Below are 18112 nucleotides of genomic sequence, written 5' to 3' on the forward strand. Positions count from 1 at the left end.
AAGTAAAAATGATGCAACGACCTTGAAATAACACATTTATCTCACTGAAACATGTCATTTAAATAAAAACATTTACTGAAATTAAAATAAATATACTGAATATAATATGGCTCAGATTTAATGGAATATAATGATCCTTTTGTGTTGCTGTTAAAGAAAGGGATAATGTGTGATTACTGTTTTTAAACTATGGGCTACAAACTAAATCCTTTTATTATTTCTGTCCTCGGTTTTAACTCATTAATAATCATTAGGATGAAGCCCCCTAAAAAACAACGTAAAGGTCATGAAAATGTAAACAATTTGGCATTTTGATGATGCATCATCCACATTAAAAAGTATAGATCATATCAGCCCTGTATTTACTTGTATCGGATACATAAAAAATCTTTCCGTATCGCACAGCACTACAGAAAGCTCTTTTCTAGGGTTGTATTAAACATCTGTAACTACCGTAACTCCTGATCCATTTCCTCAATTAAAAGAAGTCCAATGATTCCTGAGAGCAGCAACTCTGCACTTTTCATTAATATTTGCATCATTACGGTAATCCCAGGTACATTGTTGCAGCAGCCCCGTGAAGGCAAAGGTTGAGAGAATAGTGAGTGAGCGTGATGGAACAATGTTATCACACGTTTGGCTTCTTTTTACCATGTTTGTTTGTTTTGTTCTTTCATGTGTTATTTACCAAGATTTGGATGGTGTTCTGCCTCGAGTTACCATAATGTCCCTAACATCACAAAAAAGCACAGAGTTGCTGCTTTCAAGAACTGCTGGAATTTCTCATTTGCCCCAATGGTTCAAGACTCAAGTTAGGCTAAAAACACTGGGACCAGTTTAAATGGGTTCATCTGTGTCAGCTGCATCGTCACTGCTGCTCTTATGTTATGTGTTTTTGTTGAAAACTAGGTGCTGTTTGGGCTTAATGATGTCAAACTTTTCATTCACTTGTTTGCTCCTAAATACGTTTCTATTGCAGGTCTTTTCCAGTTGAAAATGTGAGTGAGCACTACACAAATTACTGACACTGAAATACACTGAAAAGAAAAAAAACAAAACTAAATCCAAACAAAAACAACTAAACGAAGTAGTTACACACGTTATAGAATATATATACTGGGCATACAAGCCTGGCCTAAGCTTTCTGTCAGGAAGACTGCAGCAGTCCAGGAGTTGGGTTAACTGTCTTTAAGTCCCACAGAAGAAATGTTTACATCAAAGTGCTTGCCAGGCTTAATCCAAATTAGGTACAGCCATACTTGAACTTATCATTGTATAGTATGTGGGACTATGAGCAATGGTTTTCTGGAAACAGAAACAGGCAATTTTATCATTAGTAGAGTCACAAATAACTAGAAAAACAATTGAAAACATAATGTACTCAACACAGCAATATCTCACAATATCCACAAGGGGTCACTATAGCTCATATATTGCCTAAATAGCACGTCATACAAATTGCCAATCATAAGGCACGGACATGGCAAGCTAGCCACAGTTAAACTAAACAATAGAAAAGTCCTTTATTTGTAATACCGCTGGATGTAATGACTGCGGGAGATTACAGCCACTGCTATTAACTTAGTGCCAAATAATCCTACCAACATGGTATCAAAGAACTGAGGCATAACTTTAACATGCACAAACAGTTATAACAGCTTCATGCGAGTCATCCTGCCAAAAGGACTAACACTCACAGGTTCATAAACACACAACTTAATCACACGAAACAACTGCGATGCTCTGCAGTGGCACCTTTAGTCACTCCCACTCTGCGTGCTGAGCACATGCCCACTGATACGCTTATTTCCTTTGAGTGTGCTTGATTTCTGCCTCTAGACATTCTGAGGCCGAGTCAGAGCAGGAAACTTGAGCACACGTGGTCTCATTAAATCAGACAGCTGGAGTCATTTAAAAAGGATCTTTTAAGCAGTGCTGTCCCTCAGCTTCATAGTAGATCCATCTATGGATCAGTTTGAAAATCCTAGCTGTCTTCTTTCCAGTTATCATGTTACAAGATTTTAAGAAAACTTGAACGCTGATCATGAGTTGAATGCCACTGATCTTCAAAATCATCCAAGCTTTTTGATAAATGCACACAAAAGTCGGGTGTCCATGCCACCCGCATGCAAGGTGACAAAAATACCCCAATCAGCCTTTCAAGCTGACAGCTAAAGAAACCATTTCACCAGATTTAGCTTCTTGGATATTGTGTTCACTATACTGTGTTCAAAATGTACTTCTCATTTAATAGAAGAAATGTAATCATGTCAATATAGAGGATTTCAAATTCTCACTCCGGTAATTAAAAAAAAGAAAAAAGTAGGATAAGACATGAGAAACTCCTTGAAAAGGACAGTCTCCATTATAGCACCTCATGGAAGCTTTGTTAGACGACCTGTCATTAAAAACTAGAAAGACCATCCAGCATCGGGAGCTTTCAGACTTCCAGGTATGACAACAAGCCTATTGCTGGTTTGCCCACTCTGACTGTGTCAGTATTTGCTCCACATACCAACTGCTCTGACCCTAAAGTAAGCCAGAATCACACACAGCCATATGTAGGCACATTCCAACCACAAAGAATAACTGGGGATTCTTCATCCTGTAAACATCCTGAACAACTGGTTTTGGTGGTTTGATGGGAACAGATCCTCACCTGATCAGGAATACCAACGATCACCCCACCACTCATGTCTTGTTGGGAAATGTTTGCAGTCCTCAAGCTGTGAAAGTCATCAGGTGCAGCAGTCATGAATACCATGTAAACATCCCTGTTGGTAGGACAAAGAAATAACAGTGGGATTCATTCGAGAAAACAGAACTTGTTTGATTCCCTGTCTGACAAAAAGAAATTAATGCAACGTAAAAATTAGATTTAAAAAATCAGCAGCATCATATGTAACCAGGTCCTAATTTACATATTGTTATAATTACACAAAATTTGTTCTAAAGCCCAAACTGCTCCTGGTATATCTGACTTTTAGCACCTCCAAGCCTGTAGTCATCTTGGTTATTAGTTAGGCCCCTCCCCCGTGTGTCGCTATGTGTATAGGCACTGTTAATGCTAGCATGAACAGATCATTCTTGCTGGCTGTTGTAGTGGCTTGAGCTAACTCTCATCCCAACTGTTTATATTTGGTTATAGGAGCTGGAGTGGGCATTAATGCTCCACAATTTACAAGCTGGGACCTGCCACTAATCCATGGTTAAAGCCTTTACCCACATCAACACTGCAGGCAGAGGCTAACATCTGCAATACTATTAATAATTACACATAACTGTAGCAACAACAAAGAGAGGCTCGAACAAGAAAGGCTTGAAACCCTTAGAAAAGACTGATCAGAGTTGGTTCAATGAACTCTGATCATGTTCATTCGGAGTTAAGCTCGTGTGTGTTTAGAGACAGAAAGCCATCATGTTACCAGGATTCTCCAGAGAAACACAGAAATAAAGAGCAGAGCCTCCATCTTCATTTAGTGGACAGAGGAATATGATCACAAATCAGTGTGGGCCAAAATTTGTATCTTAAAAACTAGGAGGGGATAAAGTTATACCAACATACTGTAATATTTTTATAATATACACTAGCAAACTTTCATGCTGTGTGTGATATTAAAAATATTGTATTGTGTGATATCACATTCTATTGTGATCCAGCATTTTAATCTGACCTTTGATTTCTAAATGCTTCATTAAACTGTCAAATATACAAATATAGACAACTGTGGGATTTGTCTAAAGTATTTGCATATGCCATAGAAATGTTAGCACTCACAGTTTACTGGGCAAGGTTTATGCAACGTTTCAACAAGACCAGTCCACTTATGACAAACGCGATCATACGAGCATTATAGTACGATGCAGTCTCTGCATGATATGACTATCTATTCAGCTGTAACCTGACAGGGACAAAGTCTAGGAGACAGAAACTGAAGATAGACACCATTTACTGATGGACCTGTTATATTAGGTGACAATTCCACGTGAAAGTCAAAAGAAATGAATACATACAGGGCAAGTCTTTATGAGGCAAACATGATGTGCATCTCACACGAAAGCGATTTAGGTGATTTTCTGTGAGAAATGTGTAAAAAGATCCGTACTCTGAATTTCAGATACTATTGATCTGTTTGTTGTGTGTCTGAGGGTTTACGCAGGGACGTTTTGTGTAAGCACTGATTGCTACAGTAGCATCCAATCAATGCTTACAGTGCAAAGAAACTGGCCTACAGTCTGACAGCTGCATTAATGTCTACACAATCTAAGAGTTTGAAAGATGGACACACGTGAGATGATCATAAATCCACAACAGAATCCTTTCTGTCCTAACATACTGATGAGAAAATAACTGAAGCACTCGTGTCAAGAACAACAACAAAAAAGGGAAACATGCCTAACTTGGATTTCAGTGATTGTGAAAACAAACATATGCAAATGAATTTCCTCTGTGCGCTTTGCCTAATTCAGGAAATCACTATCAGTCAAGTTGAGTGTGAGTCAGTGAGTATGTTATGTTCACATAGACTGTTACCTCAGGGGCTAACTTACCAGATGAAATGAACCTTTATGGAACGGAAACCCAGAATTTGTTTCAAGTCACATTTTAGCTTAATCTGCATGGTGGAAAGTGCCTGTACCAGAGACATGATTGTTGCTGCTTAGGTTAAAATATCTAGTATATGTCAATAATGTAACAAAAAAGAAGAAGAAAATCTGTGGCGGTGTAAAAGTCCTACTAAATGCGTCTCTCGGTGTACATCTAAACTATATAACGATTAACCGCCAACTGTGAGTTCAATTTAAATTTTCCTTTACAAATGTGTGTTTGTTTAGGAAGGAAAAAAATGTGTGCACACAGTGTTCGGCAATATAGACTCAAAGGCAGCACCAAGACTGGCACGAGACTATTTCCACTGCACTGAGGGTGGGAACTCCAGGCCTCGGGGCCGCTGTCCTGCAGGGTTTAGATGTGTCCTTGATCCAACACAGCTGATTTAAATGGCTCATTTTGAACGTTGACATATACATCAAGGAATGGACCAGCCACTGCACTGATGTTAAACCAGTTCAGAAGTTCATTTATCATCATGAACCACCAATTTATGAGCAGACAAACCAAAGTGCACTCCAAGATTCAGTTGCTTGTAGAAGCACGTTTAGCAGCAACAGCTCAAAGTCATTGTTTTCTGTATGACTATCAGTCTCTCACATCATTGGGGAGTCATTTAGGCTCACTCTTCTTTATAATGTTGCTTCACTTCATTGAGGTTTGCACAAATTTGTTTATGCAAAACTCACGACCACACTACTTCTATTAAGCTGAGCTTTAAACTTTCTAAAATATAAAACCTGCTAGACACCGGTGTTGTGCCAAAAAGTGATTGTCTGCCAAAAACTGATTTCTGGTATTTGCCAAAAAGTGATTGCTCGTATTTAAACTGCTATAAGTAACTTGTTGGGCTATAATATGTGAAACATATGTCAAATGCTTCCCTCATGGATGACATAAAGTCATCTTGAGCCACAAACAACATTCGTGTAACAAGGTAGAAGCCGCGATCAGTTTTTGGCAGCGACTTTTATATAACCTTTATTTATGTAGTTAAAAAAATCTCATTAACATTAAACATGTCTTTTGTAAGAGTAAGTTGGCCAAGAGGACAGCAGCAATGGCAGCAAATATTACAATAGTTCAGTAAAAATATTTTAAGTGGGGATAAAGGAGCGGATTGGTTATAATGTAAGTACAATAACACAGAGTTGTAAAGACACTTGAAACACAGATTTCTTTTTAATTCTATATAAAACCTCTTTGTAAACCCTGTTCACCGATGTTAGGGTCCCTGGGTCGTTGACCCAGTGTTTTGTGTTTTTGGTTCTTTGATTTTGTTATTTCATTATATTCTAGCTTTGCTTTATGGGTTTTAGGATTATTCTTAGTTTAGGTTCTCTGGGTGGGGTTTGGTTAGAGTTTTAGTGTTCTGGTTTTCTGTCTGTGTTCCATAGTTGCTGTCTCCCCTATCTGCTGTATCCCCACGTCCAGTCAGTGGCTGTATCCCAATTCAGGGTCTGCAGCCTTAAGGGCCGCATTTTAAGGCCGATTACGTCAGAGCGACGCGACGAAGGCTGTCCCAATTCGAAGGCTGCTCGAAATGCGGTCCCCAAATGCGTCCTTCATTTCCCTGAATTTTAAGGACGTGGCAGTGTAGACTTCGTGGCCCAACATATCCCAGAATGCATAGCGCGGCGGTGGGTGTGGATAATTTTGCCGAAATAAAACGGCGGATGAGGGGCGCCCGAAGAGTAAACTTTAAGTAAGTACTGAATATTACGTCACTTATTTATGTGCAAATGTTTAATAACGAAGAACATTAAAACATTACTGTTGGCCACATGTCGGCAAAGTTATGTGACATCAGTGACGTTTGTACTAACTTGGTTTTAAAGCCTTTACTTTCAAATATACGCCGTTCAATAGCTGAGCTTAATCTTACAGAGAATGATCAAAGCTCATGTAGAAACAAACAAACAAATGCACAAAAGATTTTCTCCTTCATTTCTGTCAAACAAAGCTGTAAGACACGTTTCCAGCTGTTAGTATCATGGTTGCTAGGCAACCTGGGCAGCACAACAGAGGCTAGACCGTCCCATTTCACAAGCCTCGCACTTCCGGCCTTAGCGGTCTTTGAGTACGCGGCCCTTGAGGATCGTTGAGGCTGCGTACTTTAAGGCTGCAGATCCTGAATTGGGATACAGCCAGTGTCTGTGTCTGCCCTGGTCCCACGTCTCTGTTCCCTTTGTTATAGAGCCTGCCTGAGTCTGTGTTATGTTTCCTGTTTTACTTTGAAAGTCCATGTCTGATGTTAATGTGTCTGGTTTTGCTTCCCCTTGTCTCGTTAGGCCTGATTTGCCCCAGCTGTGTTTCCCTCCTGTTACCCATTCCCTGATTGCTCCCTCTGTGTATTTAAGCCCTGTGTTTCTTTGTGTCGGTGTCGTGATCTGCTTTCATTTATGCTGTGTGTTCTGGCTGCCTGGTCATGTAACGTTATTTGGATTTTTGTTACGTTTTGCCACTTTTTGCCATCCAGCAATAAAAGCTGAGTTTTGAGTTACTTTCCGCCTCCAAGTGTCTGCACTTTGGGTCCTTCTACTTCCACTCTTGCCTGCACACAGCCTTAACCTGACAACCGAAGTCTATTTACCAACGTACGTAAAGATATTACACATAAAAAATACACAGAAACATTGGAAATCACTTTTTGGCACAACACCGTAACCTCTCCAGAGGTGGTATCAATATTAATATCTCTAAACCCTATAAATGTTTCTTTTAAAGTCTGACGAAAGGAAGGAGCTGCGAGAAGTGTGCCTCTCAACCGGTGGCTCGCTCAATAACGTCTGGCTGTGCAGCTGAAACCTTTTTGACCCACCAACAGTCACACAGAGGCCACAAAATCTCACATGCGGGTTTCACTCTTTCAGGCGGAGTCTCTCTAAGAAATTCTAGTTTTAACTTCAGTTCAAATGCTTCATCTTCTGTGAATCGAGTCAAATTAGAAAAAACTAAATATAAAACAGGTTTAAATGAACAAAAAAGAAACTCATCTGATCATTGTTAACATACACAGTGAGCACTCATGCAGGTTCATCAAGACTTTGGTTTTCTAAAAAAGATCTAAAGATTTGCAGGAGGAAAAACTGAATAACACCTTTAAAATGTTAGTTTTTCCCTTTTTTGTTCGATTGTAACGTGATTAATACAAAATATTTTAAAGAAAACATTTTAAATAAAGAAAAACTTGCCTAATTAATCATTTTATCCTGTGATTTCTTTATTTCGCAATATTTTTTACTGCTTAAACATGTTGTTCGTGTTATTGTTACGGCTGCTTTGATGATTTAGGATTCAGTTTTGCTGCATGTTATCATTAAATCCTGTTTCGCCTGGTTTGCAAGAAAAATAACAGGAGACAATGTGATTAGGGCTGAGTATCAATTTCAATTCCTACAACTGCTTCAGTTCCCATTAGTAGTAATACCTACACTTTTTTTGATTTCACTTTTCTAATAGTTTCACAGGCTAATAGTTTTTAAACAGAATAGCACAAACAACATGTATCCCTTTAGAAATCAAACTGTGATACTTCTAAAAGCACATATTCACACCCAGCCACACTAGCACTGTATCAACCCCCAATGTTCCTTTAATGCAACTAGCCCTATAATTATCTACTAGTCACAAACACACTGCAACAGTAAGACTTGTTGATTACACATAGATGATTTATCTACTTTAGGAGCATTTGACTTTTTCTTTAGCGCTCCGAAAAGACACAGAGGCTAATAGTTTTAAATAGAGCACCACAAACAACAGCAGGTATTCCTTTAGAAATAAACTTTTCTGGTGTTACTTCTAAAAACTACAGATTCTTAACTAGTCACACTCTGCAACAGTTAGACAGAGTGGGTTACAGTTAGGCCCCCAACAGTCAGCAAAAGAAGTCATAAAACAATAAAAGAGGCTCCCTTTATCAAGAGCATCCCAGCACTCACACATCCCAACTGTAGTTCCATAGTTTTTCCACCTTTTTCATTACAAACAGTTCCTTTATCTTATCTTATCATGTCAGAGGTCAACTGAAACCATGTCCAACTGAACCTCCAAAGGTTTTACACCTTTTCTTACACCCCACACCTTTATCTCTGCAGGCAGACAATTACACCTCCTACTGACTAACTGTACCTCTATAGTTTCCACCTTTCTTCTTTACATCCTGCTCTTTTATCTCTACATCTCAGAGCCCAACTGAAACCAAGTCCACCTATATAAAAACACCCTAATCAGAAACCCTGTATTTTTCCTCAGCACTTCACAACTACCGCAAGGTATAGCGTTTTAACTTTTTACTTTTTCGGATCCCAGACACAGCGGTGTGAGGTACTTAGCACACAGTTTGGACATGTAGATAACATCGTTTGTTTGGAACACAGCAGCAGAGAGGTAGAATTCACACGAGTTTAATTTAATCAAACCTCATTTTACGGATCTAAGTGGCTCCTCATCACGAGCCAATTCACCATTTTATTTAAATATCTGAATTTTCGGAATGATGATCCAAGCGGGACACAGAGGCTGCTAGTTTTAACACACCAGAATGCAAATATAAATAAAAGCCTGACTATCCTGAGAGCTGCAGCGACACCGTTCTTTCACACGGATGCCTGGATGTGCGTTGGAGCCGACTTTGCTACCCGCACAGAGCGTTTCTGACCTACGGGCGTTGCTTATACAATAGAGAAAAGCAACAATACAGCGCGTTTCTCTGCTCCAAGACATCCCAGGGCCTTTCACAAGGTAAGCATGTCTGTTATACCTGTCACGGTCCGCTGTGACAGACCGTGTGGAGAGTGCGTGGAGGACTCAGGTGCAGACACGAGTGACACGGGAGTAAACTTTAAACAAAAGCCAGCCTTTTATTGTGGCTGGTAACGCAAGAGAAACAAACAAGAATAAGGGCAGCACAAAAGCAATAACTAAACAGAAACCTAAACTGGGAATGAACTAAGGTAAGGCTATGACTTAGAATACAACAGACCGGGCATGGAAACATGGAGGGTGGGAACACAGACGACGCAACGCAGACTACATGAAACACAGAGACTAAATACACATGAGGAATGATCAGGGGAAGTGGCCACACATGGGAACGCAGCTGACACACATGAACTTAACGACAGGACAGGAGGAGTGAAACTGAATACACTGACAGTGAATGCAGGCCTTCAAAGTAAAACAGGAAACATGAGACATGAACCGGGGAGACGTAGTACAGGGGGAGGTGACATAACTGACAGCATGAACTTGGCAGTACAAGACACACAGACATAAACACACGAAGGGCAAGGGAGACGTAATGCAAGGGTGGTATATACAGATGGCTGGACTAACTTAATGAACCTAAACAATCAATAAACATCAAAATAGACTAAACACAAAACACTGGGTCGCACGACCCAGTACCATGACAATACCCAGAGCATAAATGTCTGTATGTCAGCGCTGATTATTCAAACCCTGTTTAAAATGTGACACATATGTTGTCTGAAAACAAATCCTCTAAATTTGCAAAGTTACTGATTTAAAAATATATTTTCAAATTTTTAGTTGCATGACAAACATATGATAGACTCTTGAGCATATTTATTTATATAGCTACATTCACAATGGTATAACCGTGCTAAATAAAAGATGCCCAAGCACCAATGCACTCTAATGCAAACCTCTAAAAAAAATAAATATTCTTCTTAGGAAGACCAGAGAGCAGGGCATTACAGTAATCAATACGACTGGTAATAAAAGCATGCATCAGCATCTCCATGTTGGCCCGAGAGAGAATAGGGCGGACTCTGGCTATATTTTTTAGATGATAAAATCCAATTTTGGTTACATGTTTAACATGTGGGATAAAACCAAGCTCAGAGTCAAAAATAACACCCAGGTTTTTCACTTGTAGCGAAGGACATAGTGAAAATGCCTCTAATTTAGACAAGAGTTTCTCTCTCTGAGCCTCAGGACCGGTGCATGGAGGGCTGGGGTCTCTTCTGCCCCCCCAACGGAGACCACGTAGGTAGTCGGAGGCTGTAAGACAGCGGCTCTCTGGAGAAATCTGATATCTCAGGAGGATGACAGGATTCAACCAGAGAAGCTGCTTCATTATAAACGAGGTTTATAACTGAAATCTATGATACACATAAACACCCGTCCATGCACTTAAGTAGTGAGTGAGTATTCACTCCAGTGATGAGCTGTGAGAAAGAAACTGCACACACAGCGATCGGGCGTTATCAGCGACCATAAGATTATTATTGCCAAGCAAGGACCCGCAGCTCGAGCAGGCTGAAGAAATCCTTTAATGCTGATGCAGGCTTCACAGCGTAGAAATGAGAACTCTAAGAAACAAAACAACAGAAGTCATGTATGAAACACAACACAGTTAACATGTGAAGCACTTACAGTTTTTTCTGATGGCTTGAGCACATTTTTTGTAACTATTGGCAATTTTTGCAAAACTCTACACACAAGTAAGAAAACTCTTCACCCAATCAGCAAAACATTGTAGTTTCCTTGTAAAAGCGAATAAGCCTTAACTTAACTGATTAACTCTCCACACCTTTGTAAAAATGGTATTTTTGTGTCCAACAGTTAACACAAGCCATCATCTACTAAGCACACAATGCACCAACTACACACTGATGGTATGAATGAAAAACACATCTGGCTTTTGCTTTCTCTGTGCACAAGGTGGGCCATGTCAGATTGAGCTCATACTTCTGTTATAGATCCATCCAGTGCTACAGATCTTTGTGCAAAGTGACTGTACTCACCGATTCTCATTTCAAAATGTCCTCATGATGCCTGCTACAGTGTAGCAGCTTGAGTTAGGCTGGACCCGTTGGCCAGCTTCCCTCAGGGTCACTCCACGGTTGATGACATGGTCCACTATTGTAGCTCTGATGTCATCAGCAATTCTATTTCTTACTCTTCTTACCCGTCCTCTCCCCCCTCCTCGTCCTCCTCTTGCTCCTCCTTGTCCTTGTCGTCCTCTTCATCCTACTTCTTCACCTCCACGTCCTCTTCCTCGGCCTCCTCTCACTCTTCCTGCTCCCTCCATTGTACTCCACACACAGAGCTTACCTGTATCATAGTGCTTAGGCTGATTGCAAAGTGAACTAATTATCTAAAAAAGCTTTCACATGTGGCAGTGTGCCAGACAGTTGACAAAATAGTGTAAATAATGGCCATAAATGTGTATAGTTTTGCTAGGAGTGCGTTGATCATTTGGAAATTGAGTGCAAAGCAGTGAGTTGTGTTTACAGTTCTGTAAAAAGAGTGCTGTGCAGTGGATTGTAGCTACAGGTTTGCAAAGTGTGTGTTACAAAATGGCAAACTGAGTGCAAAGCAGTGTTTGTGCTTTTAGTTTTGCACACTCAGTGAGTGGTTTTGCTATAAGTATCAATAGTTTTAGGAATTGTGCTGTAAGAATCACAGTTAGGGTTTAAGCATTCAGAAAAACCTGTAATAAACGCACACGCATGCGTCTTCAGCATTACTGGGTTTCTGCAGCTCCTGGTTTCCTGTTTAATACATTCACACAAGCAATCAAACGCTATGAATCGTTCCACAATGTTTGCAGTCACTTTTCTTATCCCTCCTGACTCAAGAGCATAAAGCGATCTACGTTAGCTCTGGGAATTCTGACGGTCGTTCAGTAAATCTTTGTTTAATCTCTTTATTTGCTTTTTGGAGAAGTGAAGGTACAAAAACCTCGTCAATCAAATTTGCTTCGGTGGACAGAAAACAGCCGTTGTAGACTGTTTGGGGTTACCTTTTATAAGTATTGAATTTTCAAAAGTGAAGTCAGTTCTTCTGACCAGGTTCAGACCAGGATGAACACAAGTATGATACTGGACCCACTAGAGAACTGGTCCCAGCTGTGGGTTCACCTCCTCCTGCTGAACTCATAGGACAGACTCTAATGTAGCATCACGTTCATCGGTCACTCCTGACCTCCTGTGAAGCATGACGGATGTGTAATTAATGACTTCATTATTTGGGGCATTATTGCTCTAAAAATCATATTAATAGTATTATTATTATTGTGCTTTAGGCTGCACTGATAACGCAGAGGTCTCTTCTTCCTCTGGGCTGTTTAAAGGGCCAGTTTGTCCAAAGCTGTGTATATACCAGCTGCTGTCAGGCTTCAGATGTCTGCATTAGTCCACAGTCCACTGTTTGTAAGCCATTGCTTTACTGCAAAAGTTCCCATCTACTGTAAAGAAATGGAGATAAGCAGGCACATAATATGAAAAGGCATGCTGTAGCTGACTTTGTCTTTTCTGATCCATCGGTTTGTGTGGCTCTTTCCACAGGAAGGACCTAACCCACACTTTATTTACTTATATGATAAGTTTAGTGGAGTGTAGTGCAAAATACACAGTGTTTACTTTTAATTTAACAACATGAAGCTGCATCAAGTTTCCATGGTGACTGCTCAAGAAATTCTGCATTCATAAATAAACATCAGACTGTCAAAAGAGCTCATCTGTGCGAGACCACCGAGCTGAGAGCATTTTCAGGTCCAGATCCCCCGTACGCCATCGTTGGAGAGCAGTTGACGTTTTTCTTCCTGACTTTGATTTGAACACGTTTAAATGGAAAAGAGTCAAGGAATCTATAAGCCTATCAGGGTATGTGACGCTTTTGCTTTTACTGCATTTCAGTAATTTGAAGAATTTGATGTCGTTTTAAAAGTTGACAAACTGAGAATCATTTTAAGTAACAATGACTAAATTGCTATTTCTTTGACAGGTGTTGTTCAACACACCGATTTATGAAACAGCTGTAAAGATCTGCTGGTATCTTCCGGGCTACAAGGCTCAGGTTAGACCCAGATTCATGCAAACCAAAGCTGACAGAAAATATCAGGTCATTTCTGAGGACCTGAGAGTGGTGGTGATTAAATGTCTCCTTTACTTTTAGGTTGCGGTAATGACGGAGTTTCTCAGACTTCAGCAGGAAGATCTAATTCCACCGAACCTCACTGCTGAAGATCTGAGAGATCTTTTGGTGGAGAAGAGCAGGGAGACGCTCAGAGAGCAGTGAGTTACTGTCACACCTGAAAGTCTGTTTGTGATGACGTGTAAGTGCTGAGAGAAAACCTCTGCTTTGCTTTCTTTTGAAGGCTGTGGGAGTTTGAGTTAGAGGATTTTGACGAAGAGGAAGCCAAACCTCTTCTAAGGCTGGTAAGACGAGAAAACCCACAAGACTTTTTTTTCATTACGTGCACATAACCTTTACACATAAGCGCACTGTAAATGTGTTTTCTGTTTCAGGTGTGGGCGGTGAACGTCAGCAATAAAATGAGGGACGTTGAATTTGAAGCCAGGTTGCTTCTTCAGTTCCCAGAGGCCGTACCTCCTAAATTTCAGTGAGTCTCATGTAACATACAGTTATTAACCCTGTAAGACCCAACCCATCAAAAAACAGCCAGAAAATTCAGATTCTTTGGAACTGAGATGTTTATCAACCCTTTAAACAAAAGCCACACATGAGTTCTTTGCTATGTCATGTTGTGTATGATTTACTTTTATTGTGTATTTATTTTTTGTATCACATTTGATACACTGGGTGTTTTTGGCAACTTTTTGTTAACGACAATGTTAACTTTAGACTAAAAAAGAGTTTTGTCCACAACATTTAGAAATTATAGCAAGTACTGATCATGTTGATGAGATCGAGGTCTCAGAAACTCATGTATGATACAAAGGTGGTTACAGGGTTAACAGTCCAGCTACAGTGTTTCAATATTTAAATGATGCTTTGAATATGTTTAACAGATAACTCTTATCATGTTTTTCTACAGAGCACCTAAACTCCTCAGCGCGGTGAAGGATTACGTTGAAATCCTGAAAAAGAAGCAGCAGGAACAGCCTAACAGCAAACTGCTCACCGCGCAGGAGGTAGTGGTCGAGGTAGTTCCCCGCGTTCTCCAGGGCTTCTGGGAGCTTCCTCCTCGTCCCCTCCTAAACATGGCCTCCCAGAGTCTAAGTATCCTCTCCACCAGTGTCACCAAGGCCACTTTAGATCGTGTCTCCAAGAGCCTCACGGCGATGGAAACACAGGCCGTCTTCACCCGCTCTATCCGAGACGATCTGGTCGACAGCATCCTGACGGAGATTAGACAGAAATTTCCTGAAGAAATTCTGTCTATCCAAGTTGCAAACTTTGCACCCCTGTTGCTGAAGACCATTGCTGATGTAGCAAGGATCCGGATATGTGAAATCTTTGAGCCCCCTTCAAGTCCTGATGTGAAGAGCACAAATGGTGAGCGCTCCTCTGACGGCCTTTCAGTGGCAAATGTTCCACCAGCCGAAGGAGCTCTGTCAGAAAGTGTTGCAGAGCCCGACGTTCCCTGTGAGGAACTTCTTTCTGAAAGGGCATCCAGTCTGAGTACTCGAGACCTTACGATCGAAGGAGCTCTGTCAGAAAGTGTTGCAGAGCCCGACGTTCCCTGTGAGGAACTTCTTTCTGAAAGGGCATCCAGTCTGAGTACTCGAGACCTTACGATCGAAGGAGCTCTGTCAGAAAGTGTTGCAGAGCCCGACGCTCCCTGTGAGGAACCCTATGGCGAGTCCAAATCCTGTGTTGAAGGTGAAGATCATATCAACGGATCTTGTTCTGAAATTGGGCCGGTTCCTGATGTTCCCTTTGAGGAACCTTTTCCAGAACCTGAAGCCAGCATGAAGTCCGAAGACCGTCAGATCAAGAAGAAGAAAAAGGGCTTCTTCAAAAGACTGAGAAGTCTGTTCTGCTGCTGTTGCAGACCAAAAGTCACCGACTGACACTGAAGCTGTGACCCAGTGTTGGTGTTGCAGTAACTCTAAATATGTAAATATGTTCCTTAATGATTGTTCTTCATGTTTTTGGGGGTTTCTTTAGTTTTCAGTGGGCTGGGTGTTTTTTCTCCTCCGTGTTCTTTACTTGATTCTTGTTCATAGTTCCTGATTTGTTTTCCTAGTTCTTGTTTCTTAGTTTGTAGTTTCTTGAGTCCACCTGAGTTTCCAGCAATAAAAGCTGCCGATTCAAGTTTCATTCCACGTAAGAGTCCTGTGTTTGGGTCCTACTACCTGCCTGTCACAGCACACCATGACAGAAACTTTATAAACTCATTCATATTTCTACACGAGTCTCCAGCTATGTTAAAGATTTTTTTTCTTTCAAACATTTGTAAGAATCTCTTATGGTTCTCAAAATACTTCCACAAGTCCAGTAAGTGTAGTGCAGTAACATATTGATGGTATTATTTTTAATAATTATTTATTATTTTTAATGCACTTTGAACTGAAACTGGTATATAAAATGTACTTCCTGTAGAAAATGCAGTGTGAATGCTAATAGCTGAATAGCTTGAGTTGAATTTTTATAATTGCTGAAATCTTTGGTGAAAAACATGTTACAGTTTTTGCCCGTTGCTTGAACACATTTTGCAAAACGTCGCTCATTGTGCCAAAACTCTAAACACAAGTAAACATGACACATCAAAATATACCATTCACATCTGTGCCAAACTGAAACTCTGCTGTCAAAACCTAACATTCCTCTGTCAAGATGTAACTCTGTTGACAAAATGACACATACTTGCATCACATGCAGATCAGATCAGGGGGACACACTAGTCTACTTCATATAAAACACTGCAGTCTTTCATTGTCATTGTTTATTCTGAAGGCACATTTTCAGGAGACACAAACAACCAAAAAAAGCAAATAGGCCTACTCAATATTGTCCACTGCAGCACCATCAATTCAGATAAAGCAAAACACAAACATAATACAGTAATAGAAAAAACACTATACTGTACACACAAAAAATCATGACAATTGTGCATACGTGGGCTCATGGATCCCGCCGTCTGTTGGGGTCTGGCCACAGGACCTCATCGACATCGCAAGCAGTGTCTTCTCCCGCTGGGCACCGGGGAAAATATCCTCTTGCATGTCGAAACCATCCATGGATTGCTGTCACCTGAATGTAAATAGAAATATATGTGGTGGCCCCTAGAGACAAAACACGTACAAACTCCAAAGCACATTTCTAGCTTGAACTGAACTTCCAAAACAGAGCTACCTAGAACAGCGGTCCCCAACCCCCGGGCCTCGGACTGGTACCGGTCCGTGAGTCGTTTGGTACCGGGCCGCGAGAGTTGAGGCTCAGGTGTGAAATGTCTGGTTTTCAGGGTTTTTATCGCTTTTCAGCGTTATTTTGTTATCGTTTTTATCATTAACTCGGTTCTCCTGGGTCTTTTCACGTGTGTTATGAATAAATCTTCTTTTTCGGTACCGGTACTAGTTTTATTTTGTTGTATTTATCCGCGACACCTTAAAGGCCGGTCCATGAAAATATTGTCGGGCATAAACCGGTCAGTGGTGCAAAAAAGGTTGGAGACCGCTGACCTAGATCACGTAAATGACACAATTGAAAGCATGAAAGCATATGTGTATTGTTTGTGTATTTATGCACAAGCATTCATATATATTCAAATCATTAAAAAAAAAAAGTTCATTTGCCTGTTACTACCACACACCAAATCTGGTCGTGGTACTTGGTGAACTGAGAGACACAACAGCAGAGGTCACTATTAATGCTATAAAAGAGGCCTTTGCAAGACATGCAGTTGCCGAGACTGTGGTATCGGACAACAGGCCGCAAGTTTCATCAGAACAGTTCAAGCACTTTGCTAAAGAGTACCAGTTCACACATGAAACGAGCAGCCCCAGGTACCCCCAAGCCAACGGGGAGGCAGAACGCGCTGATCGTACCATTAAAGACTTGAAAGGACTGTGACTACAGCAGAGCACTGCTAGCGTGCAGGGCCACCCCACTGGAACATGGGCTCTCACCGGCACAGTTGCTCATGGGGAGACACCTGCGTACCTCTCTGCCACAAGCTGCTGCGAAGCTGGTGCCAAAGTGGCCCGACCTACAGGCTTTTCGCGAGAAGGATGAGGAGGGGAGGCGTGAGCAGGCAAAACACTACAACCGCAGACATAGAGTCAGGACAGAAGGTGTGGATTACTACTGAAGGAACCACTGGAGCAGTAGTTGGACCTGCCAGTGCTCCCAGATCTTATGTGGTAGAGACAGACAGGTTTTCTAAGGAGAAATAGGAGCCACCTCACACCAACAGGGACTGTTACCAGATCTGGTCGAGCGGTGAGACCTCGTGTAAGATTGGATGTGTAATTCTCTGAAGTTATCCATTCAGGCCCTATTCAAAGCTGGCTTAGGCTGTTAGAGATGTTTACAATTATGTGTTTCGTTTAAATGTAAGTGAACAAGTGAGAGATGTGTATCATTTTAACGTTTGATAATGCTCTGCATTCCTGTTCTTGTGAGCTGAGTGAGTCATTGTGAAGTATGTCTTTAGCTAAAAGGAGGTGTAGCAGGAGACTACTGTACCCATAAGGCTGTGTGTGTGTGTGTGTGGGGGGGGGGGGGGGGGGGTATGATCTAAATTATAATATTGCTGACTGTCTGAGGCAAAATTTC

General features: G+C 41.0%; 2 protein-coding genes across 2 annotated transcripts in view; both read left to right on the top strand.

Moving 5' to 3' along the window:
* The window catches only part of LOC113017716 (NACHT, LRR and PYD domains-containing protein 12-like), a 1242929-nt gene that overhangs the window by 396039 nt on the left and 828778 nt on the right, over positions 1 to 18112 (top strand). The gene's annotated exons all lie outside the window — the stretch shown is intronic.
* Positions 11461 to 15405, top strand: LOC145424146 (uncharacterized). The gene is made up of 2 exons (XM_080297052.1): positions 11461 to 13991; positions 14427 to 15405. Exons 1-2 carry the CDS (start codon positions 13879 to 13881, stop codon positions 15403 to 15405), a joined length of 1092 nt encoding a protein of 363 aa, XP_080153178.1. The 5' UTR covers positions 11461 to 13878.

Source organism: Astatotilapia calliptera, chromosome 23 (genome assembly GCF_964374335.1).
Source record: "Astatotilapia calliptera chromosome 23, fAstCal68.1, whole genome shotgun sequence".
NCBI lineage: Eukaryota > Metazoa > Chordata > Actinopteri > Cichliformes > Cichlidae > Astatotilapia > Astatotilapia calliptera.